The 19,761-nt window shown below is 61.3% G+C and overlaps 2 protein-coding genes across 5 annotated transcripts; both read right to left on the bottom strand.

The window, feature by feature from the left end:
* Window positions 1–2,936: 2,936 nt before the first annotated feature.
* Window positions 2,937–7,778, bottom strand: MXRA8 (matrix remodeling associated 8). Of its 2 annotated transcripts, XM_032863130.1 has the most exons (10): window positions 7,344–7,778; window positions 6,011–6,034; window positions 5,590–5,895; window positions 5,393–5,494; window positions 4,830–5,300; window positions 4,485–4,643; window positions 4,272–4,311; window positions 4,103–4,179; window positions 3,908–3,988; window positions 2,937–3,748 (listed from the first exon to the last, which is right to left on the bottom strand). In XM_032863130.1, exons 1-10 carry the CDS (start codon window positions 7,390–7,392, stop codon window positions 3,723–3,725), a joined length of 1,335 nt encoding a protein of 444 aa, XP_032719021.1. In that variant the 5' UTR covers window positions 7,393–7,778; the 3' UTR covers window positions 2,937–3,722. The 2 variants fall into 2 exon arrangements, with proteins under 2 accessions (XP_032719021.1, XP_032719020.1); XM_032863129.1 differs by lacking the exon at window positions 7,344–7,778 and having other exon boundaries at window positions 6,011–6,169.
* Window positions 7,779–18,281: 10,503 nt separating this feature from the next.
* On the bottom strand, window positions 18,282–19,711 carry AURKAIP1 (aurora kinase A interacting protein 1). 3 transcript variants are annotated; one of them, XM_032863131.1, is made up of 4 exons: window positions 19,572–19,708; window positions 19,268–19,356; window positions 18,547–18,992; window positions 18,282–18,449 (listed from the first exon to the last, which is right to left on the bottom strand). In XM_032863131.1, the coding sequence occupies exons 2-4, from the start codon at window positions 19,317–19,319 to the stop codon at window positions 18,348–18,350; spliced, it is 600 nt and encodes a 199-aa protein (XP_032719022.1). In that variant the 5' UTR covers window positions 19,320–19,356; window positions 19,572–19,708; the 3' UTR covers window positions 18,282–18,347. The 3 variants fall into 3 exon arrangements, with proteins under 3 accessions (XP_032719022.1, XP_032719024.1, XP_032719025.1); XM_032863133.1 differs by having other exon boundaries at window positions 19,498–19,703; XM_032863134.1 differs by having other exon boundaries at window positions 18,360–18,475; window positions 19,572–19,711.
* Window positions 19,712–19,761: the final 50 nt, after the last annotated feature.

The following is a 19,761-nucleotide window of genomic DNA, read 5'->3' on the forward strand; positions in this document are numbered from 1 at the left end:
CACCCGCCCCGCCGGCCCCGGCTCCGCTCGCGCCCCGGCTGCTGCCCCGCGGCCCGCGGCCGCCCATCCGCCCCGGCCCGGGGACGCAGGCAGGGAGGGCGCGCGAGGCCTGGCCGCGTCGGCGCGCCCCGCCGCCGCCGCCGCCGCCGCCCCCTCGGGCCGTGCAGTTAAAGGGACCGCCGGCCCCGGGCCTGAGCGCGCCCGCCGGGGGGCGCCCGAGAGCGGGAGGGGCCTGACGTCACCGGGCCGCTGGCGGCGCGGCGCGGGGCGGGGATGCGCACGCGCGGAAGGGCCGGGGTAGGGGTGAGGGGGAGCGCGTAGGCGGCGGAGCCGGCGGCGGCGGCGGCGGCGGGGCCGCCGGCGTAGAGCTCCCGCGGCTCTCCCGTGCCCCGTCCCCGCCCCCCTTCTCCCACCCGGGGTCCCCGGTCCGGCACGCGGGACGCCCCCAATGTGTTCGGGCCGTAACCCGTGCTCAGCCTACGGTGTCGGCCCGTGGGCTGACAGGCGCGCGTCCCCCGGAGGGAGAGGGCTGGGGAGCCCCCGGAAGCAGCCCTGCGGTCAGGAGGGAGACCCCGCCCCAGGCGACGCCAGGTCCCCCGCCGGGGCCCCCAGGGGTCGACCGCACCACCCAGGAGTAGGGTTCCGGTTCTCCACCCCCTTCGCGAGCGCTCCGGGGCCCGTGGGTGCTCAGAGTCGGGGGGCGTCCCGGTCACATCGGCGGGCAGCTGGGGGGACAGCACGGGAAGCTGAGGTCACCTGTGTGCGGGCGGGAGCCAGAGACAGCTCGGTCCCGTGCCCGGACGCCCGCTGCGTGCCCGCGCGTCCTCTGCCGGCGCCACAGAGGCTCCGCGAAACGCGCGCCGAGCGCAGGCGGGTGCTCGCGAGGAGGCGGGAGTGCGTGTGCGGCTGAAGGCGGCGGCGGAGGTCGGCGCCGGCCAAGTGCGCACGCACGTGTGCACACAGTGCCCCGGGCCGGGCGCTTCTGGCGGCCGGCGAAGATTCCGCCCCATCACCGCCTCTGTCGATCCAACCAGCCTGGGGTCCTCTGGGGACCAAGGGAGACCCAGAGCAGTAGCCCTCGGGCTGTAGAGACTCCAACCACACGCTGATCCCGCTGGAGGTAGAGGGTCTCCCCCACCCCAGGAGGAAGACTTGAGGCCAGTAGAGGGAGTCCCACACGGTGAGAGTGAAGGCCGATAGGACCCGAGAGTGATCATGGTGGAGGATGACTGATAACCCCTTGCAACCTGTCCTGGCACTCCCCCTGAAGCTGGCTGGAGCCTGGAGCTGTCCCAGATGCCTAGTCATGACCATCCCTGGGCAGTGGATCAGCACAAGAAAAAGCCCATCAATCCGCCGCTGACTGCAGGAGCCAGACTTTGAAGGAGAGCCCCTGAGCTCGGGCTAGAGACCACCCCCAGGTCAGCCTAGGCCAAGGGCACTGACCTCCATCCCCCTAGGCTCTGGTGGGGAGAGAGGACAGGGCTCTGTGAGGTGGACACTCAATCAGCAAAGCATGCAGCGTCTCCCCTTGGGTCTTGGTTTCCACAGAGGTAATCTGAGGAAGCCAGGTAGCATGGCCTTGGAGGAAGGGTCTGCTGTGGCCTTCTGCTGGGTGTTTAGGGGAGGGAGACAGTCCCCACTCTGAGAGCTCCCAGGAGACCAGCATCCCCCAGGCCAGACACCAGTGACTGCTGGTCTCACAGATGCGGGTCTGATGCCCCCTCTGCGCTCTGCTGCCCGCCCCCCAAACCTCTCTTTCTCGCATTGCTGCACAGGTCATATGAGAGAGGCTGATAGCCAGAGGTTAGAGACCAGTACCAGCGGTCTCTGATGTGGTCAGGCTGGTCCAGTGCAAGGAGGAGTGAGTCTGTGGTCAGAGCAGTGCAGCCATTATGGGGCCAGGGGTCACCAGGCTGGGAGGCAGGCAAGCAAGCCACAGCTCCCTGGACCAGACTCTCCCCCCACCCCCGGCCTTTGCTACTGTGGGATCCTTGCAGGTGTGTGGTGAGAGGACAGCCACTCCAGTGCTGTCCAAGCAGCATTGCACAGCTGACAACCCTGCTCACATCCAGAGTCTGCACATTCAGGCAAGAGCCTGAGCCTAGGATGCGGGCTGCACACTCCTGCCTTGTGTCTCCCTCGGTACCTTTTTAAAAATGACCACTCAGAACTGAGCCTACAAAAAAAAAAAAAAATCAGTGATCACCTTATAAGTAGTAGGTGTGTGCTGTCCTGCTGTCTCTCTCCTGATCCGGAATGCAGGACTGCCCTTCTGAAGCCTTGCTCAGCACAGCCCCGTTTTGGGATCTGTGACTAATCTTTTGACTTTCCTTTCTTCGTGTCCTGAAACTGTGCTTTCCTCACAGCGGCCCTAGGGTTTTCACTTCCCCAGAGTGGGAGCTTAGATGCCAGGTTACCTGCTGACCCTGTGTGGCTGGCTTGTGCCCCTAATTCAGCCAGACATTACCTGCAGTCTCAACACACCACCTCCAGGTTCTAGCATGGGGTGACAGACATCCTTTCCCACTTCCTGCTGCCCTGGGAGAGTTTTGGGGGTTGAGGTCAGAGCTGGGGAAACACAACTGGCTTCTTCCTCTTGCAGCCCCCTCCTGTCACCCTCACCAGTGTCCTGCTTCCCCCTTTTGTCCTCACATATCTAATCCCATTCTGCTGCTCAGAGGGCTGTCCTCTGAGCATGTCCAGGCTCCCCTCCTCCTTGTCCAAATAAGCCCTCAGAAGAGAATCTGGAACTCCTTTACAACCCAACCAGGAACAGTGACACCGGATTGGACCCGATGTCGCTCTTCCCAGGATACCTAGACTCAGACCTCCCACTCAAAGAAATGGGTGGGGAAGGAAAGCCTCTTGAGGTTCCCAAGGCCCAGACTCCGCCCCCCAGGACATGAAGTGGGAGCCACAGAGGCATACCTGGGGCCAAGTCTAAAAATCACGTGGTCTTTATTGTGATGGTGGCCATTTCCCAGGAGGAGCAAATGTGGGGTATTGGGTATGGCAGCACAAACCGCTCTAGAACCGTCTTTACTCCTCCCCTGTCCTCAGCCAAAACAGAACCCAAATGAGGTCCCAGCCCCAGATGCCAGCCCAAGGAGGGGCTGCTGGGGTGGGGGGGAGTCAGAGTCAAAAGTCACATGGAGCCCAGTGACTGTCAAGGCACTTGCTGGAAACAAAGCTGGAATAGGGTGGGAGGCAGAGAAGCTCCACGGCAGGCCCAGGTAGCCCAACACAGAGCAGAGGGAAATTAGCCTGGGGCCTGGAGTGTGCAATCCTCAGGTCCCAGCTGCAGGCTCCCCCTAGAAAGGGGCCAGGGTGCTAGCCCTGAGGATGACCCGAGCTTCAGCCCATGGTGGCAGGGGCCAGGAGAGCCTGAAGGATTGGTGAACATCAGTGGGGTTGGGGCTGTGCCTGGGGTGGGGGGTGGGGCAGGACCACCAGGGAGTGTGGGAGCCAGCAGGCACCTGCTGAGGGCTGGCAAAGAGGCCAGCTGCAGCTCAGCAGAATCCCAGAGAGGATTAGGACGGCTCCTGGGAGAGGGGCTGGAGGCAGCTTTGCTCTGTGCCAGTCCAGGCCAAGTTCCAGGACAGCGGGACCAGCCGCTGGAAGGGGGTCAGGTGAGCCACATGAGGGTCAGGAGGTCATCCTCCAAGACGGACGGACAGGAGCTGGCAGGGCTGCTGGCCCAGCCAGGAGCCCAGGATCCCTTACTTGCAGTACTCCTTTCTGAACTCTGGAAGCCAAGGGAACAGGTGGGTGTCTGCCCTCTGCCCCTCTGTCACAGGGGTAAACACAAGGCAGACATCTAGCAGGACTGCCCAAGGACTCCTCCTCCCAGGACTAGTGAGTGTGGACAGGGTGAGGCATGGGCCCAGCCCTCCTAGTCACTCACCTCTGTCCAAGTCAATGTTCTTTGTGGGAAGTGTGCTGCGGCCCAGCTCAGCCCTCTCCTTCAGGATGTTGTTTTTGTAATCTGGTGCAGGAGGAGGGCAGGGTGAGGCCCCCCGGCCCCCAGAGATGTGCCTCCCCTACCTAGCTCAGGCCTGGGAGCCGCAGTCTGCACCTGGGTTCTGGGGCCCTCCCTCACCTAGCTGGGTGTCCTCACTCCTGTAAAGAGCCTGGTCTCCTGTGGCCACAGTCAACTCTGCCATGTTCACATCCTTCCTGGAGGTGGAGAGGGTGGTAGGCAGTTAGATCAGGGGGGGGGGGGGGGGGGGGGGGTCTGGTCCCCAGGAGAGCCTGGAGGGGACACTCACCCCTTTGACTTCCCCGATTTCTTGTCCGAGTATTCGTACCCTGGGGAGGAAGACTCATGTTGGGGGCAGTGTCACCCCCTCCCCAGCTCCCTCAGCCCTAAGGAACCCTCCCATCCCAGTTTACCCTCTGCACAGAGCACACGCCCCACGCCCCACACCCCACCCCCAACTGCGGGGGTGGGGGGCACCCTGCGGACCCGAGCCCCAGCTCACCTCCGCAGCGGCGCTGGCGGGCGGCCAGGACGACGGTGATAAGCAGCAGGATGAACAGAAGCAGGGTGGCCAGCACGTAGCCCAGCTGCTGGAAGAAATGCGCCCGGCCCTCGGGGACTATGACGTTGATGACACTGCGGCCGCGCGCCAGGGTGGGATCTGCACGGGTCGTGCGGGGCGGTGTCAGGGAGTGCGCCGCAGACCCACGGAGCGTGCACCGGACCCACCCGCCCCCGCTGCTGCGCGGGGCTCGGGAAGGGATGCACGGCCGGCCGCGGCCCGAGGGGCCCTCCCCTTGGCCAACACCCAGGTCCCCGTGGGGAGCGGGGGGATGGGCCGCGGCACCTGGGCCAGGGGCGCCGCTGTGGCTGGAGCCGTTGCCCGGCGAGTCCCGCGGGGGCGGCCCGGCGACGGGCTCGGTGACTCTCAAGTGGAAGGTGCGACGCTCGTGCAGGCCACAGTAGTGATGGTGCAGGTGGCAGGAGTAAGTGCCCTCGTCGGCGGGCTCCAGCGGGTCGATGCGCAGCGAGAAGTCGCCGCGCGCGAAGGCGTCCGCCCCCACCGCCACGCGGTCGCGCAGGAAGGGCGGCCCGTAGGCTCGGCGCTCCCCCGACGCGTACAGGTCCAGCAGGCGGTCCGCGCGGTCGTGCGGCACCCCGGGCGGCTGACGGTCCCAGTGCACCACCTGCTGCGCCTCCTCCAGGTGCCGGTCGGTCCACACGTGCGCGCGGTTCACGCAGGTGAGCAGCGCGGGCGCGCCGCGCTCCACCACCAGCACCTCCTTCTCGCCGTCCCAGTGCGCGCCGGCCTCCCGGGCTGCGGGTGCGGGCGGGTCAGCGCGGGCGGGCGGGGAGGGAGCCCGCAGGGGCGCGTCCCCGGGGGGGGGGCGCAGTGGGGAGCACACTCACGGTTGTCCGTGACCTCGAGGCGGACGGCCAGGCTCTCGTACAGGTGACAGTAATGGTGGTGCAGGTTACAGGTGTACAACCCCGCGTCGGCCTCGTCCACCGCTACGGGCCGGCAGAAAGCCCCGCGGTGAAGGGCGCGGCCGGCCCGCGCCCCCGCGGCCCCCGCGGGCCCCCGCCGCGGCGCCCAGGCCCCTTACCGCGGATGAGCAGCGAGAAGTTGCCGTCGTGAAAGGCGGAGAGCGGCAGCAGGAGGCGGCCGCGGTCGCGCGGCTCGTACACGCGCTGCTCGCCTGCTGAGTACATGTCTACGAGCCTGCGGGCCGGGCCGCCGTCCGGGCGGCCGCTGAGGTCCCAGTGGACCACGCGCTGGCGGTCGTGCAGCCGGTCCTGGGTCCACACCATTCTCGGGCTCTGGCAGCGCAGCACGGCCAGGGCGCCCGCCGCCCAGCTCACTGTGGACTCGGACACCACGGAGCTGGCGGCTGGCGCGGGCCCTGAGGGCACTGGTGGGGAGGAGGGGTCACTGGTGGAGGGTAGGACCCGAGGGGAAGGGGTAGGGTGGGTCTGGCAAGACAGGAGGGTTAGTGTTGTGGTTTCCAGGGGAGGGCAGTCACTAACCTGAGGACAGAAGGACAGCAGAACCTGGAAAAAGCAGAGAGTCGCACTGGGGAGGGGATGACCTGACCCTGTGCACCCAGGTCACCCACCCAGCCCCAGACCCCCCACTTGGCTGCCCGGGTTCCATTACAGCCCTTGCTGAGGTGGGTGTTAATGATACCCTCTCTCTCTCTCTTTTTTTTTTTTTTTAAGTAGGTTTTATTTATTAGAGAGCATACAAGTGTGCGTGAGCACATGGGGGAAAGAGGGAGGGAGAGGGAGAAGCAGTCTTCCCCTTGAGCAGGGAGCCCAAGGCAGGGTTTGATCCCAGGACCCTGAGATCGTGACCTGAGCCAAAGGCAGATGCTTAACCAGCTGAGCCCCCCAGGATGACACCGTTTTAACAGGTGGGGACGAAGTCAGAGAAGCCAGGCAGACAAGATGGGGGAGGGGGTTCCTTTAGCCTCCCATGGCACGGGCACAGTCCCCACAGCCCCACCTAACCCTCACAGCCACCCGCCTCGACTGTGGGACAGCTCTTGCCCTTTTGGGGGTGAATGGTAGAGCCAGCTCTGGAATGTGCTTGTTACCATCGCTGCAGCAAAGCCACCAGAGCACCAAAGCATGATGCTCAAGGCTGTTTTGGGGGCTTCTGCACATTCGTGTCCAATGAGGTACATGCACCTGCCAAGGACCCTGCCACACAAGCCCTCAAGACTCCTCAGACGGCTGGGCAGCCTGCCCCACGGCCAGTTCTCAGGGCCAGAGCCCCCCAGCCGTCCTGAAGGGTAGAGGTCTAAAGCAGGAGTGCTGGACTGTCCACACCCCACAGGCAAGTTCCTGCTCCAGAGATGGGCTGAGCGCCCAGGACCAGGAGGAATGTGCCGGGTCAGCAGGCCAGCCCAGGAGGCGGGCTCAGGAGGCCTGGGAGCCAAGGGGGTGACTAGAACAGACCCCGCGAGCCCCACCATTCCCAGGCCCCCTATATCCTCCAACCCACTCCTCTTCTGACCACAGGAAGAAGTGCAGACCCGAGGGGTTTTCTGGAAGAGTGGGGTGGGGGAGGGACCCCAGTGAGAGGCACCTCCCAGCCTTCTTGGCCCTCTGGCTCCCGAATCCGTGGAATCCGTGTGAGAGGAAGTTCTGGTGGAGATCTCACATCAAACCTCACCCCCTCCTGGGTCCTGGGGGCCCCTTATCCTGGTGCGCTGCCACCCTGAGCACCCCCGCCCCAGACCCAGCCCCTTCCCGGCAGTGGGAGCGTCCCACTCCTCTGCTCTCAAGCTCAGACAGGCAGCTTTGCCCAGAACACAGACTCCGGAAGACTCCGGACCCCCACCCACCCCACACTCACTCTGTAGAAGCACAAGTTCCCAGATCATAACCTGGGGCCGCAGCTCCATGGCGCCTGCCTGGCCCGACTGCCTCGCTTTGTCTCACTTGTGTTCCAACTCTCCAGAAAAACAGCCCGGCCCCCTCCCCCTCCTTAGCACCCACCATGACATCACGGAGTCCTGGGCGGGGTCAACAGTCTGCAGACCGCCCCCTCTGGCTCCAGCTGGTCCCTAGTCCTCCCCGAATCTTTGGCTGGCCTGGTGAGGAGGGGTAGGAACACAGGGCCCTGCGTCCAACAAAATGAGGGGAAATCAGAGTGGAGACCCTGTCCCTCCTCTGGCCCAGGTACCGGAGAAGGAGAAGGGGACAGTTGCCCAGCCCTGGAAGGGGCAGGAGGGTTGAGTGCTTGGTCCCAGATGCTGTGGGGGTGGCTGTGACATATGAGGCCAATTGGGGCTGCCGCAGGGCGGGGCTCTGGGGTGCACGTCATCTCACATGCACCTCTGTCAGGGGAACCGACCCAGGGTGCTCCCCTGTGTGGACAGCATGGGCAGGTCCTCCCTTCTGTGCACGTTGTGGAGCCCAAGATGTCCCTCCTAGCAAAAAGGCATCTTGGGACTGGTACCCCCAAGGAGCCCAGGGTGCCAGACCTACCCTCTTTCCCTCTTCCCCTCAGCCTCCTCCGGGGGCCACATTTCTTCATTTGTGAAAGGAAATGAACAGTCACACCCACCCTGGGTGGGGGGCAGGCTGGGGGCTACCCTAGGACAGTATGATGGGCTCTGCGGCCCATCAGCACTCTTTACCACCCGGAGGAGCCTGCCAGGGCATGACGGTGGTGACGCTGAGCACCGAGGGGCAGTGTTTGACCAGCCCCTGCCCCCTGGCCTGGACCTCCATCTGCCCACCATTAAGGAGGGAGCTTGGTGTCCCTGAAACCAAACCCTGGCTAGGATGCTCCCAGTCCAGGGTGGAGGGGGAAAGGCGGGTATGGGAGCCTCCCCAACGGAAGGTACAAATTTGAGCTCTGGGAAAACTTAGAGAGTCACATAAACAAATGCAAAATAGCATATCACACACTGTTCCAAACCCACTCTTTCTAGTTAAGCAAACCTCAAAAAGAAAAAAAAAGAAAAAGAAAAAGAATCCAAACAACCACCAAAACCCACAGTGCATGTTTTAGACTATCCATTTGCACAGAATCATGGTCACAGGCCCCAGTCCCTGGTGGGCAGGGTCTCACCCTGGAACCTTGTTCTGGCCCCCATTTCCTCAGACAAGCAGCAACTCCAGTTCAGCTGGACTGTCCAGCTTCAGGCAAGGTGGGGGGACTCATTGCTACAGCAGAGGGAATGAGATTCTGAGGGTGTGAGGAGCCCCCTGACAATGGACCCATTTCCTCAGCAAGACTCAGGCCCTGGGGGTTGGAGCCCCTCTTCAAACTGGAATCAGAACTCATCCTGGTCCCAGCACCTCCCTGGGCCTTTCATTCTGGAAAAACAAGCCCCGCCTGGTCTTGAGGCCTGGCCTCTCCTCCTGTTTGTTTAACTGGTTTATATTAGCCGGTGACCTCCCTTCTCTGCGCCCGCCCATGTCTCTCCATCTCTGTCCTCTGTTCCCGCCTCTGTCTGCTGGGCTGTCTCTCCCCCATGGAGGGAAAATGTCCAGACCATGTTGGAGGGAGGCAGAAATGGCCCAGTGCCGGCCCCTCTGTCTGGAAGGGGCCCCAGGTCAGCTCCCAGCCCTGAGCCAGGAGCCTGTGGGCGTCCTCCCGCTCCCAGCAGGGTCCCTGGCCTTGAGCCCTTTGGGGCATTCCCAGCAGAAACTCAGCCCTCACCTGAGCCCAAATGTGTAAATCTGAGGGGACTGCCACTGTGGGGAAGCTGACCCCCAGGCACCTCTGGGAGAGAAAGGACAGAGGCAGTGGAGGGCTCCGACCCCCTCTTCCCTGGCCCGCTCTGCTCGAGGCCAGCAAAACCCCCACTCGCTGCAGTTATTAGCCACGGGTGAGAGTGGCATCCGGCGGGCCTTCTGCCCCTTCCCAGGTGCCCGTGGGTGGCTCATTTCCCAGTCTCGCCTGGCACCTCCACTCCTCGGGAGTAGCACGCACCAGGACAAAACTACTGACATCAGCAGTCCCACCCGGAGCTCTAGCCAAGCCCCCTGCCAGACCAGAACCCTGTACCCACCTCCCCTCTTTTAGGGAGGTGTGACTGGACGAGGCAGGGGTCAACCAGCCCCACTGAGAATCAGGTACTGACTCGGGACATTCCAGGCAGCCAGGCTCACTGGGAGGAGAAACCACAGGCATTCCGAGCCGCCACGACACAGACAGACGGAGACACGTGCTCACACCCACTGTCCTGTCACTCGGCAAATATGTGCTGAGCACCTACTGTGTGCCAGGGAGCCAGAAGCTGTTGGAGAGAGGCAGACAGACGGCAGGCCAGCTCACAGACAGCTAAGATGGTTTTCAAAGTGCTGTCAAGAGATGAAAACAGGGCAGCTCTCCCTCCACAGGACGGACTGGGACGGCCACCCAGGTCAATGTCCAGGCCAGTGCCGGGGGAGCTGCCTCCCGGATGGGAGAGCAGAGCTGGGTGCACGGGGAGCATTGTGCGGCCGCCATCTGGCTAATGTGTTGAGTGAGCAAGTCAGGGCTCAGAGGGTCTCAGAGAGAAGGACGTGGTCTGGGGATGCGGGAACGTGCGGCGGCTTATAGCGCCAAGGGTTTCTGTGAACAAACGGGAACACAGTCCTCCGGGCACACGGGGGGCACACCCCGTGTCCTCCCCTTCAGTGTGGGCAGGAGCCAAAACAATGCCCGAAGAGCCTTGGCGCTTAAAAACACAAAAACAAAAACAGGGCACCTGGGTGGCTCAGTCGGTTTAAGTGTCCAACTCTAGATTTCGGCTCAGGTCATGGTCTCAGGGTAGAGGGCTCCGTGCTCAGCAGGGAGCCTGCCTCTCCTTCTGCCCCTCCCCCTGCTCATGCTTGTGCACACACTCTCTCTCTCTCTGACAAGTAAATAAATACAATCTTTATTAAAAAAAAGAGAATATGAAAATAATAGAGACATTGTATCATGAACCAGCCAATCTTTCCTTTTTTTTTAAATTTTTTTTAATTTTTAGATTTTATTTATTTGACAGACAGAGATCACAAGTAGGCAGAGAGACGGGCAGAGAGGTGGGGGAAGCAGGCTGCCCGCTGAGCAGGGAGCCTGATGTGGGGCTCGATCCCAGGACCCTGGGTTCATGACCTGAGTCGAAGCCTGAGGCTTCACCACCTGACCCCCCAGGTGCCCTGTGCATGTGATTCCTTCAAGCATCTCGGCTTTACAGTAAGCGTGGAGTTGAGCTCTCCTGGGAGGGATGCTGCATGAGGACGGAGTTCTCCTATGTGATGGGCTGGGCCAGGTGGGTCAGCGATGTCATGCCCACAACACACTGTCCCTCGCCCATCTCAAAGGGTTGACCCGGCCACAGTAACCTTCCCCCAGGGCTCTCAACAGGGAAACCAGCACCCTGCCCCCCTGCAGTGAGCCCCGGGCCATGCAGCCTGGAGAGTTCCCATCACCTCACGTGCCCAGCACTCCTATCTGGACTCTCACTTACTCTGCCTCATCATATGGATCTTGGGCTAAGCTGAATGCTCCCAGGCCTCCTGCTTCAAGATGGATGGGGATCAGCCCGAGACCCACAGGGAAACCCCAAGGAGGCTGAGCCTGGGTGAGGGAGATGCTCTTCCTGATTCAATTAGGAAGCAACTGGTTTCCCTCTCTCTATCATTGCCGACACTCTGGTTCAGTTTTGTTTTTTTTTTTAAGATTTTATTTATTTATTTGACAGACAGAGATCACAAGTAGGCAGAGAGGCAGGCAGAGAGAGAGGGGGGAAGCAGGCCCCTCACTGAGCAGAGAGCCCGACGCGGGGCTCGATCCCAAGACCCCGGGATCATGACCCGAGCCGAAAGCAGAGGCTTCAACCCACTGAACCACCAGGTGCCCCTCTGGTTCAGTTTAACAGCAGCAGTCTGCCTCTCTGCAAACCAGTGTCCATGTTCCGGATACTTTAGTTCATCGACATGCACCTGGAGATGACACAACATGCATGGCACAGTACCTTTACCAGCCAAACGAGACAGGATCTGGAAAAAAAAAAAACAAACAAAAAAACAACAACGTTTTTATATAGTGATCACTAGCTCTGTAGTCCGTCTTTGGGAATTTCAGTATCTCTAAAAATTACCCACTATCTCCTGTAGGATTTGATCCAGAACAAACCACCTTGAAAGGAACTGGCTTTACAACTACAAGCTGGGGTGGGGCGTGAGCACAGAAGCCATTCTGTACGGAATTGTCCCGGTGGGTGAGTGGCCCCGTGTGCTTATCAAGATTCAAGGAAGAGCACAGCTCGGTGTGAACCTCAATGCACACAGTCTTAAAAAAGCTATTTTAGGAAGTTGGGAGAATCGGAGTGAATCGGAATTCGAATGAAATGACCTTAGTGTAGAGGGTGGCGAAGTGCTGACCCAGTTCACTTCAGGGATGAGAAGAGTTTGCAAGGATGGGGGTCGAAGAATTGTGCACAGCCCTCCTCGCTAGCCAGTAGCACCGTGTCCCACAGGCTCTGGTTTATCGATTCTGGTGTGTGCCAGCATCACCCAGTTCAGCAAGTGGGTGGCCGCCGTGGCAGGCATGTGTCTCACTACTTGGAGTTAAGCAAGGAGAGGCAGCTAGAACGACCTGTGTGGTCATGGGTGACAGCTGGAGACACCAGCATCAGCTTGTGTTCAGGTTGGTGTAGACGCCGGCGCACACAAGCCCACGCGGGAGAGCACGCGTACGAGCATTTTCTAGCTCTGTCGTCCAGGAAGCAACAGGCTCACCAGCACCCAGATCCTGGTTTCTAAGACTGGTTTCCGACAAAAGGAACCAGGGCTCCTTGGAGAAGCGGCTAGTCTTAGGACTGGCGAAAGAGACCGGCACAACCGCCTGGAGAAGCCTCAGTGCCCGGGGTGAGGGAGTGCTGAAAACTGACTGTCGGGAGAGTGATGGGACAGGCCAAAGAGCCAGCCAGCAGCCTCCAGGGACAGTCCGCACAGGTGCTTTGGATCGTAACCCAACAGAAAGTAAGCATCACGGTTGCATACCGATTAAATGACAGCAGGAGAGTCCCCGATCACGGTCAGAGAGAGCAGAATCGCCGAGGGCAGTGCCCCAACCCCCACTGCAGGGCAGATCGCACCTGTGTCTGTGACCTTTCACCGCTCGGGACTCCGGGGGTCAGGAATTCTGCCAGGACAGCTCGTCTGTGTCCCACGCGGTGGTGGCGGCTGGGACAGCTCAGCAGGGGCTGGGATCCAGCCAGCTTCACTTTGGCACCTGGGCCTCAGAGTGGCTATCAGGTGGGTCCTGTCTCCCTGGGGCCCTCCCTCTCTGTCCACTGGCCCCCCCAATCCACACGGCCCTTTCTGTCTCCACTGGCACCCTCTGTCCACGTGACCCACTCCCTCTCCGTCCACGGGCCTCTTCCTCTGCACAGCCTGCTGGTATTCCGGAGTCTAGCCCAAGCTCCCTTCCTCTGGCGGAAGCTGCCAGGCCCCTCACACTGAGGCTTGGCAGCTTCCACCACACTCAGTGGGTCAGAGCAGACCCAGCCCTCAAGCGGAGGGGAGGTCGACCCGCTTTCAACAGGAGCAGCATCGAAGTCACAGCGCCGAGCAGCATGTGCCCAGGGAAGGGGAGGTAATGACGGCGCCTTCAGAGAGAACATGCCGCGGGAGGTGAGGGGTAAGTGACATGATGAAATGCAAGTAACTCGGAGCGCTGAGGTTTACAAGGAGAGCGAGCCCGTACTTGATTAGTTAAACATACGTGTGTGCATTTACACAACCTTAAATATTTTCTGGAAAAATAACTTGCCTGGGGCACCTGGGTGGTTCATTCAGTTAAGCCTCTGACTCTTGATTTCAGCTCGGGTCATGGTCCCAGGATCGTGAGTTCAAGCCCCATGTCAGTCCCCATGCTGGGTACACAGACTACTTAAAAAAAAAAGAGTGGGGCGCCTGGGTGGCTCAGTGGGTTAAGCCTCTCCCTTCGGCTCAGGTCATGATCTCAGGGTCCCAGGATTGAGCCCCACATCGGACTTTCTGCTCAGTGCGGCGCCTGCTTCCCCCTCTCTCTCTGCCTGCCTCTCTGCCTGCTTGTGATCTCTGTCAAATAAATAAAGAAAATCTTAATAAACAAGTAAGTAAATAAATAAATACCAGAAGAATCATCTAAGAGAGCTTAAACTGCCTCTGGGAAAAGTGGGGTGGTTCTCTTTCCCAAGCACCACTGGACTACTGACCTAGTCAGGCACACACAGGCACAACTTCTATTAAAATAATTTTTTTAAATCAAGTTCTGAAGCCAGCCAGACTTGTAGCTGAATCATGAATGCCTTTTAGCCACGTGACGGCAGGCAAAGTCCCCTCTGTGGGCTGACCACAGACTGGCTGGGCAATGACGCCACTCCTGCAGGAGCCCAGCACACCTTTCGTGCCTGGAATCCACTCACTCCCGTCGGCCAGTCCTCGTCCCGCCCTCTTGACCCGGGGCATCCCTCCTCAGGAAAGCACATTCCCTGAGGGCTGCCAGATGGCTCAGTCAGTTGAGCATCTGACTCTCGGTTTCAGCTTAGGTCCTGACCTCAGGATCGTGGGATCGGATCTCCTTGAGATGCTCTCCTTCTGCCCCTGGCTCTGCAATAAATAAATCTTAAAAAAAAAAAAAAAAAAGAAAGAAAGAAAGAAACTATACTCCATGGAAAGAAGGGAGAAGACTGCACAAGAGGGGAACGTGGTGACCCAGAAACAGGACCCAGTGGGTGGGGCCTTGGGCAGCCCAGACAGGGGCCACCGGGAGAATCATTTGAGAAATTGGACCAAACTGTGACTTTTAAAATTCTGTCGGCAAGTCTGGGGCTGAATTTTGATACATCAATAAACAAACATGCAGAAGAAAACAGGAAAACCAACAGTTGTCCGAGAAAGGAAGGCCACAGGAGCCGCCTCTGTGACGGACCCTGGACGCTGAAGCAGAAGCTGCTGTTTTATTACGAGCTTTGCAGAAGAACTTCACGTGGAGCTACAATCTTACCTGGCTAGCACGTTAAAAAGTAAAAACCTAACTGTAAATACAAAGTAATGAAACCAACAGGACCAAAATGAATGGGCTCCTCTTGGGAGGCCAGGAGGGGCCCAGAGCACCCAGCACCACCCCCCACAACCGTCTGAGCCCAGAGGACCCTGTGCTTACCTGACCCACCTCCAGGAGAACAGGCGTGGGAGGGACAGGAAACCACAGCTCTGCTCAGCAGGACTCTGGGCAGGATCAGTCTCCTCCTGGACCAGATTGTCCACACCAGCGTGAGGCCAACTCAGGGCAGGCAATGTCGGGCACACAGGGCGCTCCCCCCGTGTGCCATTGGAGCTGAACCCTGCGTTCCCGAATTGCCTGGGACAAGTGTGCTCCACAATTTTACACTCTACGAGATGCTATTAATGCCACCTGGTGACCCAGCTCAACCCTGGCGTCGGCCACGTTTTGGAGGTTCTCCAGGAGTTGGCCCAAGATTGTGCCTGGCCTGAGGTCTCCCTGCACCTTGGCCTCAGGGAGTCCTGCCAGCCCTGCTGTTGCCCACCCTGCCCCCCCCACTCCCCATGGGTCCCCGGGAATGTTTAGTGCTTCCCGCCCCTGTGCAACCAGGAGTGTTCCTCAGCACACGCAGACATACATAGGCCATCCCACATCCTACAGAGAATCCGCAGCCTCCAGACGCTGTTCAGACATCCCCCGACCCCCCTAAAAGCATCCAAGTCTGGGTCTGGACTCTAGTCCCTGCCTTAACACTCAGCTGTTGTGTGACCCAACGCCCTGGATCGGTTTCCTCCTCCAAATGGCCCTATGAGGCTGAGGTCATCAGGGGACAGAATTTGACAGGTGCATGGGCTGGCCTCTAGGCGCCCAGCCAGGTGTGTCACCTGCCGGCCCCCACCGTGAGGCTAACTCCAGACCCAGCTCTGGACTCCTCAGCCCTATCCCAGAGGCCACAGCTCAAAGAGCCCTTCAAGGACTTTTCCCACGACCCAGCCCTAGACAGGATGGTTCCCTCCTGCCCATGCCCACCCAGGTTCCAGCAACCTTCCTCCGTGAGCTCAACTGGCCATGGCCAGGCCCAGCGAGCAGGCTTCCTTCTGCAGCCTCTGTCCCACTCTGAGGCTGTCACCCGCCCCAGCCTGCATACTCTTTGGACAGCAGGGAGTGCGGCCGTTCATGGCCCAGGGCCCCTGCAGGTGATCTGCCTTAAGCAGGCCACAGTCAGCCCCTCTCAGGGCCCAGCACCCGGCCTCAGCACCCTCCCCTGCCTGGCCCCTTCCTGGGCCCACTGTGTAGTCAGGAACACCCAGAGATACCGGTTGGCACAGAGCGGCAGAGGGACAGGCATGGGGGTTGAGTTCAGTGATGCCTCCACATCAGGCCCAGGAATCAAGGCCCCCAGCAAGTGCCCAAGAACACCCCCAACAGCTCTGGCCCTGGCTGGCGTCTCCTCTGGCCGGCACCCCAGCCCTACACAAGGCCAGAAGGGGCCTCGGCCACACCCCTCCTGCCCCCCGCCATTTCCCCATGGCGGGTGTGGGGCCAGCAAGGAGAGGGGCTGCACATCCCACAGGTTGGGGGGCAGGGTGGAGGCCCCATATGGAAGAGGAAGTTTCTTATAGCCTGGGAGGAACGGCAGATATAAAAATAAAGCACCAAAATTGCCTCCTGAAGTCGTGGTTGGGGCGCGAACACACCCAAGCCACAGAGTGTGATCCGTACAAGGGCAGCCCAGGCAGTGGCGGGGGTGGGGGGGTTGGGCAGGCTCAGGACCTGACCCCATGGGAGCAGTGACATCTGGAGCAGAGGTCTCAGCTGTGGCACCACTGATGTCTGGAGACTTTTAGGTGTCGGCTGTCCTGTGCATTACAGGGCATTTCCAGCCGCACTCCCACACTCTTCCCACTGTTGTCAGCAGGACCCCAACTGAGACAACCAGAAATCTCTCCAGATGTGGCCAGGTGCCGTACCTCAGGGGACCCCCGCCCCCTGACCAGGGGGCAGAAGTTGGAGCAAGGGCCATGTGGTGCCGCCCTGTCAGCAGACAACTCCAGGAGCGCGGGTCTGTGGCTTCCTGCACAAGCCGGTCACTCACACCTCCTGGACTCCCCAGCCGGCCACGCTCTGCTCGGGACAGAGGCTTGGTCTCCAGATGGCAGATCAACTTAGCATCCGGACGCTCCTCTCACCCACGGGGCGGGGGGGGGGGGGAAGGCCAGAGGGAGCCACAGGACAGCCACTGCGACAGGGCTGGGAGGAGACACGGGTACCCAGCAGCCATGGGCATTGGACAAGGGCGCCACCGGCAGACGGAGGCCCTGCTGAGAAGCCAGGCGGGATGAGGCCATGCTTGGTACTAATAGGTCACGGTCTTCTCCACCCCAGAGGGCTCCATCACTGGGCCCTGATGCCTCTGCCCCCGCCCTGCAACCTCCAGATAGGGAAACCAAGACCCAGGAAGGGTGCCTGGGACCCTAGTTGGGGGCCTTCCAGGGGCTCGCTGTGTCCTCTCAGGTGACTGGGCTGGCAGGGTGCTCTGGCTGTCCTGGACCTCAGCCCTGACCCCAGGGGCTGCTGGGAGCCCAACTGCTGACCCCTGGCAGCCCCATGAAGAAGGCGGCCTGCTCCCTCAATGGCGTCAGGTCCCTCCCAGGTCATGGCCACTTCACCCTCCTCCGCCACACCCAGCACGTGCATGGGCTGTGTCCCCGACCGACAGGGACTCAGACCGGCCCAGCAGTTGGAAGCCTGCTAACCTAGCTGGTTGGCTGCCATGCACGTGGCAAGGGCCTCCCCAGCACCCTAAAAGAATGTGGGGTGAGCAGCACAACCAAGAACCTGCAGGGAAACCCCTGCTCCTCCCCAGGATCTGCCTGATGTGCACAGAACCCAACCCCCACTCCCAGACACCTCTATATGACAAAGCAAGGCCTCCCCACAGCCCCGTGAGAAGTGACGCAGCCCTGAACAGCCCTGAGAAGGGATCAAGGGAGAATGCCAGTGTCCTAAGAGCCTCTAGCAGCTGGCCAAGAAGAGATGAACCGCTTGTCCTAGCCTCTAAGTGTGCCCTCAGGGAGCCAGGCAGAGCCCGAGAAAAGCCTCTGCCACATTCAGGGCACTCTGGCCTAGCTCCCTTGCCGGCAGCCCAGCCCTCGCCCAGCCTGGATGCAGTGGTCCACGGGCTCACGCTAAGTCTCCAGGGTTTCTCCAGCTCCACAAACAGCACCACTTTCTCAGCCACCCCCAACGCTGCCAGAGCACACCCTCCAAGCCATCCCTTCCTGATCAGCCCCCATTCAGGGTCTCATGAGGCAGCAGAGGCCAAGGGAGACCAGGGGTCCCCAGCCCTAGCGGAGCAGGACAGCTCGGAGAGCCACTGGAGGCCCAGGTCTGGGGGGACTGCAGGGTCCCATCCATCATCTCTGGGGGCAGAGCCTGCCCCCCTAGTCTTCCCCATGAGGTCCTCCCTGTCCCCTCCCAATTTAACCACACTCCCAACTCAGTCTGGGCACCCCCTAGCCCCCGTGTACACGCATTGGCCCGTGGTACTTCTGCCACCAGTGTGTTAAGAGTCTGCCTCCCACAGTAGAATACAAGTGCGTAGAGGGCAGCACTGGGCCTTTGTCTGCAGCTAAATAAGGAGACTGTCACTCCTGTGGCCTTGGCCCCAGGACAAGGGCCCTCTTGGGGAAGGGACCCCGATCTGCACCCTGGGGCTCTTGTGCCTCCAAGAAAACCAGAGGCCGGCACCAGCATCAATCCCAAGATCGCTCCCACTAGGCAGCAGAGGGACCAGGTCCCCCGGGGAACGGCTAAGTTCCTGAACATTTATTAGTGGGTCATCGGCAGCAACAGAGATGGGACAGAGCAGCACTAGACTCATTTGCTCTTCAGGTAGATCTTGGGGGTCTGCCAGCCTGCAGGAGCCTCCTTCAGGCCTGCCTTCAGCCAGATGCGCCTCAGGTCTCTCTCGAACTTGATCTGCAAGGGAGCGACCACCGATGGGTCTGTGGCACGGTCACGCGTGCTCAGCCGCCTTGCCCCACCCTAGGTTGAGAGGCTCACACCCCACACTTACCTGCTTCCGTTTCAGGCGTCCTTCCCGCACCTTTCGGCGCAGGAACCGGGTCCTCTTGACCAGCTTCCGGTACTTGTGATGATTCATCTTCCGCCTGCGAATCTTCAGCACGTTCTTACACTGCATCCCGGGGGCATCTGAGACCTCCTCCATCCCCTGCTCGGCCCCTAACCCCACTGGGCTGGGTGGACACTCATAGAGCAGGGATGGAGCCACCGGCCCTAGGGCCCTGGCCGCTAGTCTGGGTAGGAGGTAGTGCGCGGTCAGCCAGCTCTCCAGAGGACTGACAGACATCTTCCTGGGGACCAGGATCTCCTCAAGCTCCAGCTGGAGCCCCTTGCCGGGGACGGAGGCTACTCCACTTGGGGCTGTGGGCTGGGTGCTGTAGCAAGGCCTGCAGGCCCGTCCGCCTGGCACCCCTGACACAGGCCAGGGTCCACCGCAACCTGCAGGAAGCAAGACGGCACAGGCACCAGCCACGCAACGAGGCTCGAGCGCGGCCAATCCTGCCTCGGGGACTGGGCAGCAGAGCCGTGTCTCCGCCGGAATTCAGGCTGATGTTCTCAGGCCCGGACTTTCCCTTTGTGCTCCTTGGACGTTCGCGAGGAGTTTGCGCGGCCAGGCCGCGGCCTCCAGCCGGTGAGGCCCGGCCACCTGCGGGCCGCTGGGATTACTCACCCCAAAGTCTGCCCGGCCGCCTTGCCCCCACGGGGCCTCTTACCTGCCCGAGGAACAGCCCTCAGCAGCCGAGAAGTCAGGCGCACCAGGAGCATGGTCCGTGGGTGGTGGCGGCCCAGGTGGTCCGCGTGGCTGGAACACAGGCGCGCGCAAGGGTCACGCGGGAGTGGCCGGGGGGCGCGTGCAGCAGCCCCGGGGAGGCCAGGACTCCCGCAGCCCATCACCCTCGTCCCCCTCGTCCCCCTCTCCCACCCCAGCAGGCCCCAGCCTCACCCGGCCGCCGTGCCCCCGCAGCCGCGGCCGCCCGCCGACCCTCCCCAGACCTAAACCCGGGGCCTGAAACTGACCGCTCCGCCGCCCAGTGTAGGCACTTCCGGTCCGTCCCCAAACCGGCCCCCGGTCCCGCGTGCGGCCGCCCGGTGCGACCCACTCCGGGCGCCCCCTGGCGCCCTCCCGGTGTCCGACTGCGCGTCGGCGCAAGGGCCTCCAGCCCCGGAAAACAGCCGTTTCCGGCCGGAGGAGCGGCCCGCCCCGCCC

The sequence above is a fragment of the Lontra canadensis genome, unplaced genomic scaffold, assembly GCF_010015895.1.
Source record: "Lontra canadensis isolate GAN:19392208 unplaced genomic scaffold, GSC_riverotter_1.0 scaffold25, whole genome shotgun sequence".
NCBI classification, from domain to species: domain Eukaryota; kingdom Metazoa; phylum Chordata; class Mammalia; order Carnivora; family Mustelidae; genus Lontra; species Lontra canadensis.

Bases quoted from the DNA above. Each gene is read 5' to 3' on its own strand.
- MXRA8 (XM_032863129.1), bottom strand. From the start codon at position 6,137: ATGGAACCCGGGCAGCCAAGTGGGGGGTCTGGGGCTGGGTGGGTGACC. The intron at 5,495-5,589 runs GTAAGGGGCCTG...GCCGGCCCGTAG, and splicing joins CTTCTCGCTGCTCATCCGCG to CGGTGGACGAGGCCGACGCG. The intron at 4,644-4,829 runs GTGCCGCGGCCC...CGACCCGTGCAG, and splicing joins CAGCGGCGCCCCTGGCCCAG to ATCCCACCCTGGCGCGCGGC.
- AURKAIP1 (XM_032863131.1), bottom strand. From the start codon at position 19,319: ATGCTCCTGGTGCGCCTGACTTCTCGGCTGCTGAGGGCTGTTCCTCGG. The intron at 18,993-19,267 runs GTAAGAGGCCCC...TGCTTCCTGCAG, and splicing joins GAGGGCTGTTCCTCGGGCAG to GTTGCGGTGGACCCTGGCCT. The intron at 18,450-18,546 runs GTAAGTGTGGGG...GCTCCCTTGCAG, and splicing joins GACGCCTGAAACGGAAGCAG to ATCAAGTTCGAGAGAGACCT.